The sequence below is a fragment of the Schistocerca americana genome, chromosome 8 (assembly GCF_021461395.2).
Source record: "Schistocerca americana isolate TAMUIC-IGC-003095 chromosome 8, iqSchAmer2.1, whole genome shotgun sequence".
Classification (NCBI taxonomy): Eukaryota; Metazoa; Arthropoda; class Insecta; order Orthoptera; family Acrididae; genus Schistocerca; species Schistocerca americana.
This window is the reverse complement of record NC_060126.1, coordinates 163,143,711-163,161,919: the sequence shown is the minus strand read 5'-3', so window position 1 is coordinate 163,161,919 and position 18,209 is coordinate 163,143,711. Positions and strand designations below refer to the sequence as shown.

Sequence of the window (18,209 nt, the reverse complement as noted above, 5' to 3'; positions counted from 1 at the left end):
TGGACTAGTAAGGTCCTTTGACTATGAAAAAAATATTTTATTGGCTTGTCCCTGAGAACTAGTTGTATACATTATGGTTAAATTGTTCTCTTTTTCAAGATTTTGGCCTCATCTTTCTTTCCCCCATTTCTTTTTGCCTATCATGAATGTAAATAAAAACTTTTCAACCCAAATAAAACGAATTTTCTTCTCATTTTGTCTTCATATGGAGGGGGCGATTTCCAGGACTGAAACAAATATGAAAAAAAAAGATCTCTCTCAATACTGTACTGTTGTGAACTGGAAAAAGTTGATAAGCCATAACAAATACTAAGTAAATGCACATGTCATTTTTGATAATAAATTATTATTATTATTATTATTAATAATAATATTTCTTTCAATTTCCTTGAACAAACAATTTTAAACAAGGGGCGTTTCTCAGGCCCATGAGAGCAAGCTATGTAAATATTATACTGAAAAGTACGATGGTTTAGGTACTTAAATTACGTTCTTGGTAAAATAAAACTAACCTGGTTACAATCTGACAACATATTATACATCGAATTTAAATGTGATTAAATTATATTCAACACTTTCTAGCTATCTTTCTGTGCGTTCTCTTGCGCGAGAATACTAGTTCAAGGAAACACTATAATCAGGTACGATCAACGTTATTACCACACAAACTCACTATACATTGACATACTTCGAATGATGTGATTTAAAGCACAACAATCGCAAACTACAGCGTTTATAACCTACAATTTACCACAAGCGTCTTGTCATGTCAACAGGACAGCGATGTTACCGGATGCAGCGAGTATTCTTACATTTGCCGTAGACTTGGTAGCACAAGGACTGTTTGTCGTCATAGCCGACCACATCAAATAAGCAACAAATTTTCAAACGTTATTTGGAAGCTGGTTTTTAGATTTTCGTAAATTACGTTGTTTTTGGCGATCTAAACCATTACATAATTTTCACTTTCCACCTTGGCCTCATTCCACTGCGTCCTCTTAAATAATGTCACACTTGACGCTCTAAATACGACTGTGACGACCTACTGAATATTTCTCTGGTATAAAATATTGAATGTTTAGTCATTCAATAATTTCTATACAATTTATTACTCATACATTGTGATTAATCTGACCACGAAATTTGAAACACGTATTAGCACATTCTTTACTCATAAGAACATGTATAATACTCAGATGTGTCATGAAAATAGTTACAGATACTACCATTTAACACAATATATGCCTTTTTCGCTGCTCTAGCAACACGGGCCTGGGTTCAACTCCAGGGCTTGGCAGCCATTATTCTGTTCTTACATTTTGAAACTATGTTTGGTATATATCACTGCATTTGTAGAAGCAATAGTTTACATACAACGAAAATAGTTCCGTGATAAACTGCATTTCAAATCGTGGTGACAACTTACCAACCAGCAAAATGTAAACATTAGTATTAACCTCCCACAACCCTACACTTTTGACCTTTGCCCCATACAACAAAAACACTAGCGCCCTCTTCAGATTTGCGATACTTCCGCTCCCCCCCCTAGAGGAAAACTGATAATCGTGAACGTTATATACACTTAGGAGGAGTTTTCAAAATGTATTTCGCATAGGAAGCAATAAAGATATTTTATTTCCGTTTATTTAATTTATGAAAAGTTAACAGATAAAGCAGAATATTCGGACTAAACACTATAATATTCGGATAAGTGGTGCGTTTTCAAATAAAATAGCACATGTGATATTCCCTGTCAGTTTTTATGAATGTATAATTTATACATTACTTTACTTGTTAAAAATTCTGGAACGACTTCGGTTAATATTGGCAACATGTTTGGCCAATGGGTTTAGGTGTGAATTGTGTAATCACAGTTGCTTTGTACAATCAACGATTATGATGACGTCTGCTGTATATTCAATTTTGTAGTTTTGATCACCTGATGTGAGCGATGTGTGGTGTGTGATGAAGATTGTGCTTTTTCATTTTAGACTATTTTGACTATGCCGCAGCGAGAAATAATCTAAGTTGTATACGTTTAAAACACGATAAGAGGTAAATAAATATATCTCTCTCAGCGCGTTTGTATATTGTTGGGAAAATTATTTTTTACTATGCCTACACGAGTTGCTAGTAACAGTAAAATCTTTAAAACTGGTAGCATGTATATTAACATGTCTAAAATACTAACAGACCTGTATCTGGTGGTTTTAGTTGCATGTACTTCATGGTGGAGGAAGGTTAGCGTATGAGAGGAAAGTAGTAGAGTAATGCTGAGTAATGGGCACCAAGAAGAACCCATCTCAAAGCAAAACTAAAGTCTCTAACAGTAACTTCAGAAAGGGCCAAGGATATTTGTCACGTGCTCACAATGAGGCTGGTTCCTCATCTGATGACAGGACTGATCGCACGGAATTTCATAACTTGACTAAAGAACAGCTTAAAGCAGAATTGAAGAAACGTGGCTTGAAAGTGCATGGGAGTAAAGCGGACTTGGTATGCCCAACTTTTATATGTTGCTGTGTAGTTACTTGTTAGATTTGCTACGTTGTGGTTCTTTTATTTTGGAAATGCATGTGTATTATTGTTGCTACAGAGTTTTGTGAGCTAGTATTTTGTGGGAGGTAATGAAAGCCCTTAAGGTATGCAGGTTACAAGAGCAACCATTTTTTTTTCTAAATACTGTATATAAAATAATTTATAAACTATCATTTCTCACAAATATGAAAGAAATATTCAAATGGTAACTTTTTCGCTTGTAATTGCTCAGACTTTTAGAAACAGCTAGAACTTCATAATTCTTTGTGTATTTGCCCATGGTAGTACGTTGTTTTATTTCTGAACAGGGTCTTTATCTCCATGTCTGTGACCTTTGCTATCAGTGGTACTTAATTGACTACTTGACAGGCCATGTAATATCTTTTCTTACTGAGCTGGCAAGTGTATTCTGAAATGCCTCTGAATATCAGAAATGAGTGAGTCGCCAGATATTGTGATAGATATCCCAGGACCGTCATATAATTGCTCTGTAAGCAATGAACGTAATTCATTTAATATAGATCTGTGTGTCCTATTTTCCTGCAATATTAGCTAGTCTCGTGCATAGTCTTGTCACTGTTTACATTTAATTTTAGTAACATTGTGTCTTATTTAAATTAAGTAAATGCAAATTACAACCTTAAATTGGTGCATACATAAACAACTGTAAAACAGAATAACTCGTGTCTTAATCTGAGAAATATTTATTATTATTATTATTATTATGTTGTTTGAACAATATGCAATTAAGATGGGCAGACATGAAAGTTTGAGCTCAAATAGTCTGTACTCGCAATGCAGTTGTGTTAATTCATACATATAATCTCTGAAGCTTGTAAACATGCTGGTGTGTGGTTAGGTATTCAAAATGTAATGTCTTTTTCTTTCTTCTTTCTCCTGGCCTTATTCCAAGTGTGATTTGGTAGTATCAGTGATAGAGGGTTGCCAGCTGCCCTCCTGTCACCACCATGCACCCTGTCCCCCCCCTTCCCCATCCCTCTCTCCCCCACGGGGAATCAGTTTGTGTGCTCCATCTCTGTGTGTCTGTTATCCCATGTGAAATAGTCTTGTCATTTTTTAAATGTTTGCAAGTCGTGTAACTCAGATAAGATATAGGTTGATGGCCCAATATTCACATAATTGGACGTAGGAAACTACCAAAAGCCACATCCAGGCTGGCCAGCATACTTCCCTGCATCATTAATCTGCCAGCCAGATTTGATCTGAGGACCGCCTTCCCGAATCCCAATCTTGGCTTGCTAACATGAGTGATTATCTGAGTGGTAAATACTTGTATGTAGTGTAAAAATTAATTTTAGTTAGCGATTTTGATATTGTCTGAATGTTTGATGATGAATGCGTATGTGTGGGGTTCTGTGAAATCCTCGCCATTTCCAGTGAAAAGTATTTACGGATAGTCAATAAAAAATGTAGATCAAATGTGCCGGCCGGTGTGGCCAAGCGGTTAAAGGCGCTTCAGTCTGGAACCGTGCGACCGCTACGGTCGCAGGTTCGAATCCTGCCTCGGGCATGGGTGTGTGTGATGTCCTTAGGTTAGTTAGGTTTAATTAGTTCTAAGTTCTAGGTGACTGATGACCTCAGAAGTTAAGTCACATAGTGCTCAGAGCCATTTGAACAGTTAGAACGAATGTACAGTAATTCCTTTTGTGTTAGTTATGAGGATCATTGGGAGCACTCGATTCTAACTGTCTTCTTTGACCCATGACTTAATGGTGGTGTGTGTGACGTGTTAGAACACTATGGCAGCGTATTTCTGAATTTGTTCATATCTGTTGTATTTGATGACACCCTCTGGTGATGGATGTTATACATTAAGCTAAACATGTGCATTTGATCCTTGGTTTTCACTGTGGTAACACGGATTTGTTTGAGTTTGGGTAGTCAGTGCTGTAACGTGGATTTGGAAGTGTGCTTTATTTTCAGTGAGTTGTTATGGTTTTGTGTGTGTGTGTGTGTCCAACCTAGATGGTTTTGTTGGAGTCTTTTTGTTGGCAAGTAACTTTTGTTTTTAATTATTCTGTTTTGCCTTTTTTATATTATTTTGGTTGTTTTTTAATTAATGTAGTGAATATGGAGGGGTTCTGGGTGTTTGTGTTGTTAGGGTTTTGGTGGTGCTTTGTGAGTTATGTAGGTATATGTTTGTGTTTTTTTGTTTTTATTATTTTTTATTTTATTTAAATAGCTATATAGGTCAAGGTAAATGTCAGATTCCACTTTTCAGAGTTGTAGGTATTAGTGTTATATATATATATATATATATATATAATCTCTCTCGAGGGCTTCGTTTGAGCTATATAGGTTAAGGGACATGTCAGATTATGCTTTTCGGAATTGCAGATGTTGGTTTTTTGATATTGTGGGATTGATTTGAGCTATATAGGTGGAGTGAAGTGTAAAATTCCTGTTGGTTTTGTGGCTGAAGCATTATGTTGCAAGTTGAGATTATTACTATTATTATTATTAATTTTTTTTTAATGGATGGTGCAATGTGTTATATTGGTATATAGCCAGCCGTGGTGGCTGAGCGGTTCTAGGTGCTTCAGTCTGGAACCGCGCGACCTCTACGGTCGCAGGTTCAAATCCTGCCTCGGGCATGGATGTGTGTGATGTCCTCTCCAAAGAAAACAAAATAACATCTAGACACCACTCTCCATCCAGTAACAACCTTGTCAACCCCATAAACAATACCCACAACCCTATCCCCCCCCCCCCCCCCCTTGTACCCAGCCCCCTCAACTCCCTACCCTCACTCAGCATATACATCCTCCCCAGAGCACTCACAAAACACAATAATCCTATGGAAATCTGTTCCGCCAGCAGTAATCATCTAAATGAGATTACAGGTTGGAAGAGCAGCTCTTCCCCCTTCCTATAACAAATTTAACTGCCCCATAAACTATATACTGTTGTTAACTACTAAGTGGTCATAAAAACTCCACCCCAGACCATTATAAGATGAAAATACATCTGACAACAGTACTACCGTCTTCAATATATTTCTCAGTAAGCCCCACAATTGCCCAACTGCCCTCATAACAAGACTCTGCAAAATCCTAACTACACAGACAGAATACCCCCATCCACCCCTGCAAAATAAAGCACCTCACACCCACAAACCAACGTGAATACCATCCCTCTCATGCTTCCACTTATTGACCTGCGATTCATCAGTTTCAGCAATGATCCCTGGCCCGCCCTACTTGCCCCTGTACTTCATATACTCTGAACACCCCTCAGTATAGTAAGCAAACCAATCTAAAACAGTTCTAACACTCACACCAATTTCATGCACATGAAAATTCATAGAGGACCTATAACAAAAGTAATATGTAAGCAACACAATCTCCCTTACTCCAAACCTAGATTTCTCGAACTAGGTACCACCACATATTAAAAGCCAGATGATGTGCTAACAATGTCACATGTATAGAACCCTGGTCCAAGACACTGGAAAGCTCAACAACTTCATGTGCTGCCCATAGGCATGGCATGTAACATATTCTGGTATTAATCCAAAAAGCTGTAGAAACTTTATCGGTGACAGCATATATTTACTCATAGCAGCACATAACGAAAAACTGGTAAACTTATCAGTCATATCCATCTCTAACAAAAGCTCAATAAAAAAATATTAAATTTCATTCTGCACAACAAGCACCAAACTAATCAAACCCAACAAAAATGCCAAATACATAAACCACAGGAAAAATAATAGTGAAAGCCAAGCAAATGCTTCCAAATCCATGTTACAGCACCAACTATCCAGACTCCAATAAACCCATGTTATCACAATGATTATGAAGATTCAAATGAACCCAATTCCATATGTTAAACTCCACACGTCAACATCCATCACCAGAATGTGCCACCAAATACACCACATCATCAACAAATATGAACAAACTCAAAAATACCATGCCATACTGACGTCACATACAGCACAATTACATCATGGGTCAAAGCAGATGGGTAGAATTGGATACTTCCAATGACATTCCTGACTACTGCCTATCCATAAAAGAGTGATATACAAGACTACCAAAAAAATCTTTGTTCAGGATGGCAATTAAAGCAGTCAGTTCAAGACTTTGTTTTACTGTCAAGATGCTTTACTGATGACTGTGTTCTAAATGCTATGACATAACATTACAAGTGACTTTAACTGAACAGTAATAATATGAAAATGCAACTTTTCATGGCAATATACTTTGGCTTCAGAGTTGTTGCTGAATCAGATTTGTATTTGACCTCTCAGTGACTTCCTCTGTCACCATTATCAGGACACTTCATTAGGTTGTTAGATGGCCAACTAAGTGAAGTACATAAATGCAGTACCTAAAGATTCCACTACACTCTCCTGAAAATGATGAAGGAAGTCATTGGAGCGGGAAACCGAATACAAATCTGATGTGGTAAAAGCGCCCTGAAGAAGATACTCCTCAACAGAAAGAACTCTCTCATAGTGCAGGTGTAGAGGAAGAATTATATTCCTTGAATTAGTCAGCTGTAGAGGTAAATTTTTGTCCAGTTAAGAAACCAGTGAAGTGAAGTCATAAGCAGTGAGCATCAAGAAACTGCAGAGAGTACACAAATGCAAAACTGACTGCAGTTGGAAGTAGGAATTCCACCTTCAGAGGGAAATTAATCAAAGGATGTTAGCACAATTTTCCAGGTATTGATATCGTAAATTAATTTGACCATTGGATTGTGTGCATACTAAGCTGAAAAGGTGCAACTTCTAACAGCTGTCCAGGGGTCCTTTTCAAAGAAAACAGTTTTGCTCCATATACCATCTGTATCAGAATACATGGTGGACAGAACAAGAAAGCTAAGCTCTGTGAAAGGACTATATGGAAGACCAGATCACATAAAAAGTGCACTTATAATGTCGGCGCCTTTTCCATTACGTACTGATGATGGCCATGGTTTACATGATGAATCATGGAAGCCAGTACTTCTGAATGATTTGTAAATAAAGTTAGCTGACATTTTCTTTTTTTAGGTTAGAATGTAACTACGTCACTGGAATTACCAGCATATCAGAAATAAGATGTACAACATCAGTCTGTTATAATAATGTTATTTTCTATTTTTGTGTTGAGATTGATTGGCTTCACCAACTCAAAAGCACATTGTCACACACCAACCTAACCTGGGCCTTGCGCCAAGCTATAGGTCCATCTGTCAACAAATAAATATTAACATCAGTAAGCAACCTTAATATTCATAGCAATCGGATCAGTAAAAGTTATTCTGTCACTCTCGATATCGGAAACAAATATAATAAGTTCATATCTTGTGCCAAAAGAAACCATTACATTCAACCATTCTCATTGGTACAGTACATTACTACCCTGAGGGAACTCCCCCCTCCCTCAAGGCCCTCACCATTTTGTGGTGAGCATGTACATGGTTACCACAAGTCCCAAACTTTTGCAGCATTGCTTCCTCTTTCTGTGTTGCAAACCTACACTACTTCTATCTCTTCGCTCCTCTACTTTCCGTCAGATGGTGCTTTTGGTGCAGACCCTGCTTGGACTTGGCATACAATTTGGGTCTGAATTTCTAGTTTCACTCTCAGCACTATCTTCACCTTCCGTTAATGATTATATAGTCCACATCATTGACTTTGACCTGCCATCTTTTCCAAATTTTACAAAAATGAATGTCGTGCAGGGAAGGACGCTGACTATGGTGTATACACTGACTCTGTACCCTACCATCTTGGCATCCTTCCTTCCTGTTGTAGTACACCCAGAATACATCGTGGTAGCCATCCCATTGTTTGGCGGTTATCAAGTACCTGCACAATGGAAGCACCTGACCACTGTTGGTGCCTGTGCTGCACACTCCCGATGTATGCCATGGAGTATGAGCTTGTCATGCCTGGGGCACAGGGACTACAGATTATTGGCCATGTGGTTGTTGTTGTTGTTGTTGTTGTTGTTGTTGTTGTGGCTGAGTGGTGCCCATGTGGCAAGCCCCAGTTTGGAGTGAGTGGCGCCATGGTGGATAGTCCGCACATGAACTGACTTAAACTTTCCCCACTCACAACCCCAGCAGTCTCTTCAAATAGAACAGCCTCATATGATGCTATTAAGTACGATCTGAAAGAATTTTCTTCCATTACCATGCCGTAGGAGAAACGCAAGACTAAACAAGGAGAAACCTGATGTGCTGCTACCAGTGACATCGTTGCAACCACACTCTTATGTCGTGTCAATACCTGGCCAAATGTGTAACCTGTGGTAGAGAAGTTCACGACAGCAAGTGTCTACCTCCTTCTGCCCGCTGTATCAACTGCAGTGGCGAGCATGCCGCTGCCTCCCAATCTTGTCTCGTGTATCTCGAAGAGCGAACTGTCTAGGAGATGCGGATGAAGGAAGTGCCTTACCCAGTCACTCGCAAGTTGTTTGCTAGTCGGAAACCCTGCATTCTATCATCTGACACTTACAGTACTGTGCGTGTTATGTCTTGCTCCATGAAGGACGTGGCCACACATACATGCGATCTTTAATTCACCACTGCAGTTGTGAAATCGTCCAGTGTCGTGGTAGCATCCCTGCCTCCTCCTCCTCCTCCTCCTCCTCCTGCTATGCAACAAGCCACCAAACTTTCACCTTATGTGGCGAAGTCACCTTCTGCACAACAGTCAGGCCAGAAAGGACAGAAGGAATACTCCTGTGAAGACTTCCTTTATCCTTTCAGCCAACAAACATCTGAGTCTTCCTCCACCAACCGGAAAAGCTCCAAGAAGTCAAACAATGGTAAACAGTCTTCTCTTTCTACTGTTTAGAGATCCTCTTAGACGGGGTTTCCATGTGATACCCTCGCCCTTACGATCTGCGTGTTGCTGGTGTGTGTTTTGCTGCCCTGGACTCTGCAGACTGACAGGGAGACAATGCCAGTGCCTCTATAGATCTCTTGGAGCACGATTCTTCAAGCCTCTGCAACCTGTAGCAGAGAGTCTTTGAAGGCTGGCATTTAGCAGCCACCATTTCGTTTTTTTCCCTCTTCCCCTTTCCTCGCTATGACTCTTCTCCGATGGAATGTTTGCAGCCTTCCCAACAAAGCGAACTTATGGCTGCTCTTAGAATCACATTGTCCACCTGTACTCTGCTCCCAGGAAACAAAATTGCATCCTCGTGACTGCTTTGAGCTCTTGCATTTCTTCCTGGTCCACTTTAACCTTCCTCTCAGGTGGCGTTTGCTGCGGGTGGGTGGCGCCCGTGGGGAGGCCCCCTCGTCGGAGTGGGCGGCATCAGGGCGAATGACACACGATGAAGCATAGTCCATCATCTCTTGCTGGTGTTGAAACACAAGCAGTCTCTAAGTGATCACGAGCTCAATTCAAAGCACAGAAGTACAACCCCAAGTTGTTTCCCTCCCTGGCCATACCATGGGTGGAACGTCAGACTAAGGATGGCAGCGAATCTTATTCATTCCAGTACCTTGTATGTTCGAGAGCTGATGGGGAATCATTCATGATGATGACGCCTCAGTTTTTTGTTGAGCATTTAGAGGACAAGTTCGGGGAGGTGGAGGGCTTGTCCAAAATGAGATCTGGGTCAGTCTTGATCAAAACAGCATACTCTGCCCAGTCATGGGAGTTACTCACTTGTGACTAGCTGGGGGATGTTTCTGTAACCATCATACCCCATAATAGCTTAAATATGGTCTAGGATATTATATTTCACACAGACCTTCTTTTGCAGTCCGACAATGAGCTGCGTGCCAATTTAGAGTGGCGAGGTGTACATTTCACCCAGCGTGTCCACCGGGGTCTGAAGGATAATCAGGTTGCCACCAGTGCCTTCATCTTGGCCATTGAGGGTGATACATTGCCCGAGGTGGTCAAGGTGATGGTCTACCGGTGTGATGTAAAGCCCTATATCCCTACCCCGATGCGATGCTTTAAGTGCTGGAAGTTCACCCATATGTCTTCACGCTGTATTTCCAGCACCACATGCCAAGATTGCAGATGCCCATCACATCCCAATACTCAGTGTGCCCCACCTTCCATCTGTGTCAGCTGCAGAGAGCACCATTTGCCTTGCTCGCCTAACTGCAGGATTCTCCAGAAAGAAAGGAAAATCATGGAGTACAAGACCCTGGACAGACTGACCTACACTGAGGCTAAGAGAAAATTTGACTGCCTGCACCCTGTGCATATGACATCGTCTTACACCTCCGCTACAACAGTTCTGGCACCATCAGCTCTGCCAACCCAGGTCAACTCTCAGAACCAGAAGACTACACCTGCCCCCTTTATGGTGGGAGGCGTTTCCCTCCCTGTCGCTCCTGCACCACCTACTTTGGGAGCAACCCCACCCCTCCCCAACCATCGGGGATGTCCGTCCCCACTTCTAAGCCGGAGAAGTGGCTTCTGTGGCTTATTTCGCTAGGAAGGGATCCCTTGGGTGACTCCCCAGGTTTCTTCTCGTGGGAAAGACGACACCCACCAGTGGCTGAAGAGCCCAAAAGCAGCTGGTCATAGGGCTTCACGCTCATCCTCAGTCCCGGAGCCTGAGCCAGTGAAGTCCTCCCAGGCAGGGAAACCCAAGGAGCAGCGAGAGAAATCCAAAAATAAAACACCTAAGACCAATATGGTCTAGTTCCCGCTACCTGCAAGCTGTGCGGCTGAGGATGGGGTTAGAGATCTTGGCGTTTACTGAGGACCTAGATCTCGCCAGACCCTCAGACACAATGGATATAGACTGCTCAGGCAATAAATCGGTGGGAGCAGGTGACTCTGAGGCGTAAATTGCCTCATTGAATGTTTCATACCTTCTCAGTCTCACGATGTAATCCTCTAGTGGAATTGTGGCGGTTTTTTCCACCCCCTGGCTGATTTGCAACATCTGTTAAGCTTTACACCTGCTATCTGCATTGAATTCCAGGAAACCTGGTTCCCAGCATTGCGGACACCTGCCCTCTGCGGCTATAAGGGATATTACAGGAACCGTAGTGACTATTGTCGAGTGTCAGGAGGAGTTTGCATTTATATCCTAAACTCGGTCTGTAGTGAACATGTGCCCCTTAAAACCCCTCTTGAAGCTGTGGCTGTCAGAAGAAGGGTGACACAGGAAATAACTGTCTGCAATGTATATCTTCCTCCAGATGGTGCAGTACCCCTGATTGTGTTAGCTGCACTGATTGATCAACTCCCTAAACCTTTCCTACTTCTGGGAGATTTTAATGCCCATAACCCCCTTTTGGGGTGGTACCATGCTTACTGGCGGAGGAAGAGATATCGAAACTTTACTGTCACAATTCGACCTCTGCATCTTAAATACTGGAGCCGCCACACATTTCAGTGTGACTCATGGTAGTTGCTTAGCCATTGATTTATCAATTTGCAGCCCAAGACTTCTTCCATCTATCCACTGGAGAGCACATGACGTCCTGTGTGGTAGTGACCACTTCCCCATCTTCCTGTCACTGCCCCAGTGTCAAGCACACGGACGCCTGCCCAGATGGGCTTTGAACAAGGCGGACTGGGAACTTTCACCACTGCTGTCACCGCTGAATCTCCCCCACATGGTAACATCAATGTGATGGTTGAGCAGGTGACTAGCACAATTATTTCTGTGGCAGAAAACGCGACCCTCGCTCTTTAGGGTGCCTGAGGCGTAAGGCAGTCCTTTGGTGGTCGCCGGAAGTCGCTGAAGCAATTAAGGAGTGTCAGCAAGCTCTACAGTGGCATAAGCGGCACCCTTTCCTGGAGCACTTCATAGCCTTTAAACAGCTCCATGCTTGTGTTTGCTACCTTATCAAACAATGGAAGAAGGAGTGTTGGGAGAGAGACGTCTCCACCATTGGGCACCACACGTCACCTTCCCAAGTCTGGGCAAAGATCAAACGTCTTTTCGGGTACCAGGCCCCAACAGCTGTCTCCGGTGTTACCATAAATGGCGAGCTATGTACCGACGCAAACGCGATTGTCAAGCACTTTGCTCGAGCTTCTGCATTGGAGAATTACCCCCCAGCCTTTCGCACACTCAAACGGCAGCTGGAAGGGAACATCCTCTCATTCGCTAAACGCTGCAGTGAATCCTACAATGCCCCGTTTACTGAGTGGGAGCTCCTCAGTGCCCTTGCACACTGCCCCGACACAGCTCCGGGGCCTGATCACATCCACAGCCAGATGATTAAACATCTCTCATCTGACTACAAGCGACGTCTTCTCCTCTTGATGTGGATAGCTATCAGCCTCAACAGCGTTCTTTGTAAGCTGTTAGACTGTATCGTAAGTCGGCGGCTGTGTTGGGTCCTGGAGTCATGTGGCCTACTGGCTCCACGCCAGGGCGGTTTCCACCAGGGTTGCTCTACCTCTAATCTAGTTTCCCTCGAATCTGCAATCTGAACAGCCTTTTCCAGACACCCACACCTGGTTGCTATCATTTTTGATTCACGAAAAGCTTATAACATGACCTGGCGACATATCCTTGCCACATTATATGAGTGGGGTCTCCGGGGCCCGCTCCCGATTTTTATCAAAAATTTTCTGTAGCTCCGTACTTTCTGTCTCCCATATTCCCCCCATATCCAGGAGAATGGGGCACCACAGGGCTCTGTATTGAGTGTATCTCTATTATTAGTGACCATTAACAGTGTAGCAGCAGCTGGGGGGCATTGGTCTCATCTTCTCTGTATGCAGGCAACTTCTGCATTTCATACTGCTCCTCCAGTACTGGTGTTGCCGAGCGGCACCTACAGGGAGCCATACACAAGGCACAGTCATGGGCTGTAGCCCACAGCTTCCAGTTTTCACCCCTCAGGAGCTCAGCATTCATTTGCTGAGTACGGGCGTGGTGACCCTGGGGTTCCTGAGCTGGGGAGTGGTAAGTGCCATCAGTCCTCTGTCACTGTAAGCTCTGGTTATACTTCAACGACCACCGTGTGGTGCAGCGGTGGAATGTTGTGTGTTTCGGAGAATGGGGTTTTTGGCTTCATCGCCTGGACTGCGAGGAAGGTACTCACCTCTTATTAAAAAATCCCTCAACCTCAAGGTGTGCTACGTGCTGAGAAGGTGAATGGCTGTTGAGGTGAAACAGTCTTTAGCGAGCAACCTCTGGGGCACCTGCCGCACCCCAGTTGAATCAGGCTTGCTCAGGCATGCAGGGCTCTGCCTGGGTCGATGGTTGTTTCCTTAGCGTCTTGTGGGATCCTTATAGAACTCTCTCATGAAACTGCTACTCCCGACAGGATGGGTGTACCGTCAGGCAACACTTACACCCACTCCTCAAAGAGAGCTAGGTTGGTCAGTCCTCCCGAAAAGAAGTCTCCGAGTAATAGTAACAGGGCATTAGTGTGCCATAACACTTTCATTGTAATGAAGCAAAACGGGAGAAGCTTTGAGATGATGTCCCCATTCTATATTAACAAGGCATTAGAAGTTATTGCTGGGTCTCTGAAAAGTGTCAGATGACTACGTAATGCAACGCTTTTGGTTGGAACTACTAATTCCACCCAAATATCGAAGCTTCTGGGATGTAAGGCCTTAGGTGACTACCCAATCAAGGCTGAATTGCATAACACCCTTAACTATAGTAAGGGAATGGTTACCTGCTCCGATATAATGGAGGTTGGCCCCGCGGAGTTGCGTGAAGAGTGGAAGAATGTGGGGGTCACAGAGGTGCAGAATTATGAGGAGAGTTAGTGGCAAAGTGGAAAAATCGGCAACGTTTATTCTAACGTTTAGTACTCCCGTATTACCGAAACATATCCTTGCCAGATATATCCGCCTTAAGGTTCGCTTTTTTGTTTCTAACCCCCATGTGATGCTATAAATGTCAAAGATTTGGCCATACCACTACAGGATGTAACGGGAAGGCTGTGTGTGGCAATTGTGGAGGCTCCACTTATGAGTTGGGGACTTCTTGTTGTACTTGTTGTTATCTTTCTTGTTTCTTAGATAACTGAAAAATTGTTTGTGGAATCTTACGCGGTATATTGTGGTAGGACAACTCTCTCACCACGTGTTTTTGAATGTGAATAATACGACCAGTTCCAGCACAATTTCAGCAAGAATTATTTTTTAGTTGCTGCTGAAAGATTATACACTGCAGATCTCGTTTGTCTAGGGTTTTTTTGTAGTTTTGTCTGCAAAATAATCTTTCCAATATCAAGCATGGCCTGGGTGTTCTTCTGTTTGAAATAGACTCCACCGGATCTGAAATACTTTCAGGTAAAAATTATATTTATTCGTACTTTCACCATTTTCACTATCAACATTGATAATCTAAATCCATTATACTACACTTGTCACAAAAGCACATCCATCTTCCTCCAATACTGACAAAGAAGTGGCGGGCAAGCCAACATGTGCCCGGAAGTTGCAGACATTCCTTCTTCCAAAATTTTTTGGTCTACTGTCCTTATAAACTCCTAACATCTTAAACAAGTCCATTAATCATAAAAGAACATATTCACAATTAAATAAATTAAACACATTTTCTGGCAATGTAATAAATTACCTTACTCTTTACTGTGTGCATCGTACTTTTCACATCAGATAAACTGTATCTCCGACAGTCGATTACATTACGTTGTACACTTTCTCTGAAATGTGTTAACTGCTCTGGGTATCACCCAGTGTTGAGCAGAAAGTGTGGGGTTTACAATGAGGAAAAGAAAATTCAACAGTTGAAAGTACAGAGACGCATACCCTATGGTGAAGCTAAAAAGGCTTACAAAGCCATGCAACCACTGGTTTTGCAACTTCTTTTGCATCAGCCCTTAAAACACCAATAGTTAAGTGTGATGCCTTCACACAAACTCAGACCACAGATTCAAGTACGAGCACATGGCACTTGTCGCTGTACCTGTTGGGGAAACGCTCCACTTGCAACTGATGTCGCTCAGAAGCTGTCAGCAGTAGCCTTACCACCTAAGCCACATACCATTCCCCAAACTTCAGAAGCAACCTAAGATAAGCCATTCCAGCAACCCCGGCAGCCTCCTCCTCCTGTCAGTAAAGAAAAACATCCTTCTAAAAGTAATTCTAAGTCCAAGAAAGCGGTAGGTAAGCCTTCGGATCAACGAGGACACTCCCTTTTTAATGACGACCATGCTCTTGAAGATACGGACTCCCAATTGCAGAAACTAAAGAATGCGGAACCGGTAACGTTCCCCCTGACCTCCCCGGTCCTGCTTACAAGAAACACATCTTAGTCACAGACACACCTACATTACGAGGCTACCACATATACAGGAAAGACGATACTACTGTAGGCAGGGCTAAAGGTTGAGTGGCTATTTTTCTCTGGCAGACCTCTTCCAGGCACTCCCGTGCCCATTCCTTCTTGTGGGGGACTTCAGTGTGCTGTGGGGCTCGGCTACTACTTGCTCCAGGGGTCAGCTGATCGAGCGACTCGTCCCTTCTGAGGATATCTGCCTTCTGAATGCCGGTCAGGTGACTCACTTTTCCACAGCTACAGTGTCTTTCAGCTATTGATCTTTGCTTTTGTTCCTCAGCTATTGCAGAGTCTGTTCAGTGGGAGTGGCTCCAGATTTATGTTCTAGTGACCCTTTCCCAGTGTGGATTCATCTGCCGCCTGGGACAGCGACCAGTAGGAGACCACACAGGTGGATGATACAAAGGGCAAATTGGTTTCAGTACAGTCAACTGGCTATTTTTGAACAAAAGGATTGTGCACAAGAGGCGGTGGCCCATATCACTCATGAGATCCAAAGGGCTGCCACAGAGTCCATCCTCAGGTCTAGTAACCACCTTGGACAACGGCCTGTACCTTTGTGTAACCTCTGGATGTTAGATGCTGTCCACCATGCGGGCATTCAGATATCGCCTGGAGCCTTTCGGTCCAGCCCAGTTCAGAGTCTGTGTGCAGAGGCTGGTGAACCACCACTCTGGATTCGGCGGCGTATCCTTTTGGCTCAATAGGCGCTGAAAATCTCAGCGTCACCCCAGTCATTCGTATTTAGTTCAGTGATCCAAACCACCTTCGAATGACTGTTCAGGAATCGTCCCCAAGCGACCCACCATTTGGTATACGTGCTACGGACTGCCTCAAGGATCTGGATCTCTCAGGCACGAAAATACACACCCAGGGATGGAACGCACTGACGCCTTGCCGTCTTTGGAGGCCCAAAGTGATTTTAAGCTTGACGCAGTACCTGAAAAATTGTACTCCAGATATGGTTTCTACAACTTTTGTTTTCTTCTATTTTAAGTAGGTACCATAGTTTTATCGTTATTTATATAGATGGATCCCAGCAGGGGAATGCTCTCGGTTGTTCTGTGGTTTTCTCTGATAGGGTTTTTAAAGTACGTCTTCCAGAACAATTTACAAATTATGATGCGGAATTATATGGCATTTTAATGACACTGGAGAGGATTCATAGACATCACTGTAAGAGTTTTCTTGTCTGTTCCGACTCTCTTAGTGCACTGCAAGCGCTTCACCAAATCTATCTGGTAGACCCGCTGATTCGGCTCGTCCATGACTGCTTACAGTGGCTCCAACGCGCGTGGCAAGAAGGTGATATTTTGCTGGGTACCTGGCCACGTTGGGATGCAGGGTAACGGCATGGCTGATAAAGCTGCCAAGGAAGCATGTTGGGATGGTGCTGTCCATCAGTGTCCCATCCCGTTGCATGCAATTATCTCATTTTCTGACAGACACATCATGTGTCAGTGGGAGACTGAATGGTTGCTGGTGTCAGACAACAAACTGCGGTTGCTCAAACCGACCACAAAAGCTTGGCGGACTTCGTGTCAGCCTCGCTGCTGGAAGGAGGTTTTGCTCACCAGACTGCGCATCAGGCATAGCCCTTTCACACATGGCTTCCTCCTACGGGGGGAGGCTCCACCTTTCTGTGAAGTTTGTGGTGTGCCGCTTTCAGTTCAGCATGTTGTGGCTACGTGTGTCCTGTATACTGGTATTAGGGCAGCCCTGGGTCTCGCTGGAGATCTGCCCACCGTCCTCGCAGACACCGATACCAGTGTTAACAGGGTGGTGAAATTTTGTGACCTATCAGGCCTCATCCCTAAACTGGTGGGGAAGGGCGGCAGACTTTAGTGCATTATAAACTGCTCTGCATGTGGGGACAGCCTTCATCCTCACCCGTGAGACTTCATGTTGACTTTTCGTCAGGGCACTGATGACAGTGTTGTTGAGTGCCCCCTCAACACAACTCATCATCATCATCATCATCATCCAGTTTTCAGCCGTGAAGTTGTGTGTCATGCACTTCTGTAGGCGTGGTACCATTCATCCGGAACCAGAACTTTATGATGATCCCCTCACTGCGGTGGAGACATATCGATTCTTAGGACTGGTTTTTGACACCTGATTGACGTGGCTTCGTCAGCTGAAGCAGAAATGCTGGCAGCACCTCAATGCCTTCTGCTGCCTGAGCAACACCAACTGGGGTGCAGCTCTACAGAGCTCTTGTTCAATCCCGCCTTGACTATAGGAGTCTGGTTTATGGTTCGGCGGCAACCTAAGTGTTGCATTTACAGTGCACCCCTGTGGCATTTGACTGGCAACAGGAGCTTTTAGGACAAGTCTGGTAATCAGCATCCTGGTGGAGGCCGGAGTCCCTCCATTGCAGATCTGACGTGCACAACTGCGTGCCAGTTACGTTGCACACATATTCATAGTTCTCCTGAGTATCCGAATTAC

The 18,209-nt window shown here is 43.5% G+C and overlaps 1 protein-coding gene across 4 annotated transcripts in view; it reads left to right on the top strand.

Annotated features, from left to right (window-relative positions):
* Positions 1–1,756: 1,756 nt before the first annotated feature.
* The window catches only part of LOC124544876 (vacuole membrane protein 1), an 85,717-nt gene continuing 69,264 nt past the window's right edge, over positions 1,757–18,209 (top strand). Inside the window, exons 1-2 of one of the 4 annotated variants that reach the window (XM_047123596.1) lie at positions 1,757–2,055; positions 2,215–2,496. In XM_047123596.1, the coding sequence (XP_046979552.1) occupies positions 2,281–2,496 (216 nt within the window). In that variant the 5' untranslated portion in view covers positions 1,757–2,055; positions 2,215–2,280. Of the gene's footprint in view, positions 2,056–2,214; positions 2,497–2,945; positions 3,029–18,209 lie in introns of those variants that run through there. The other 3 variants (XM_047123599.1, XM_047123598.1, XM_047123597.1) reach the window with 3 other exon arrangements.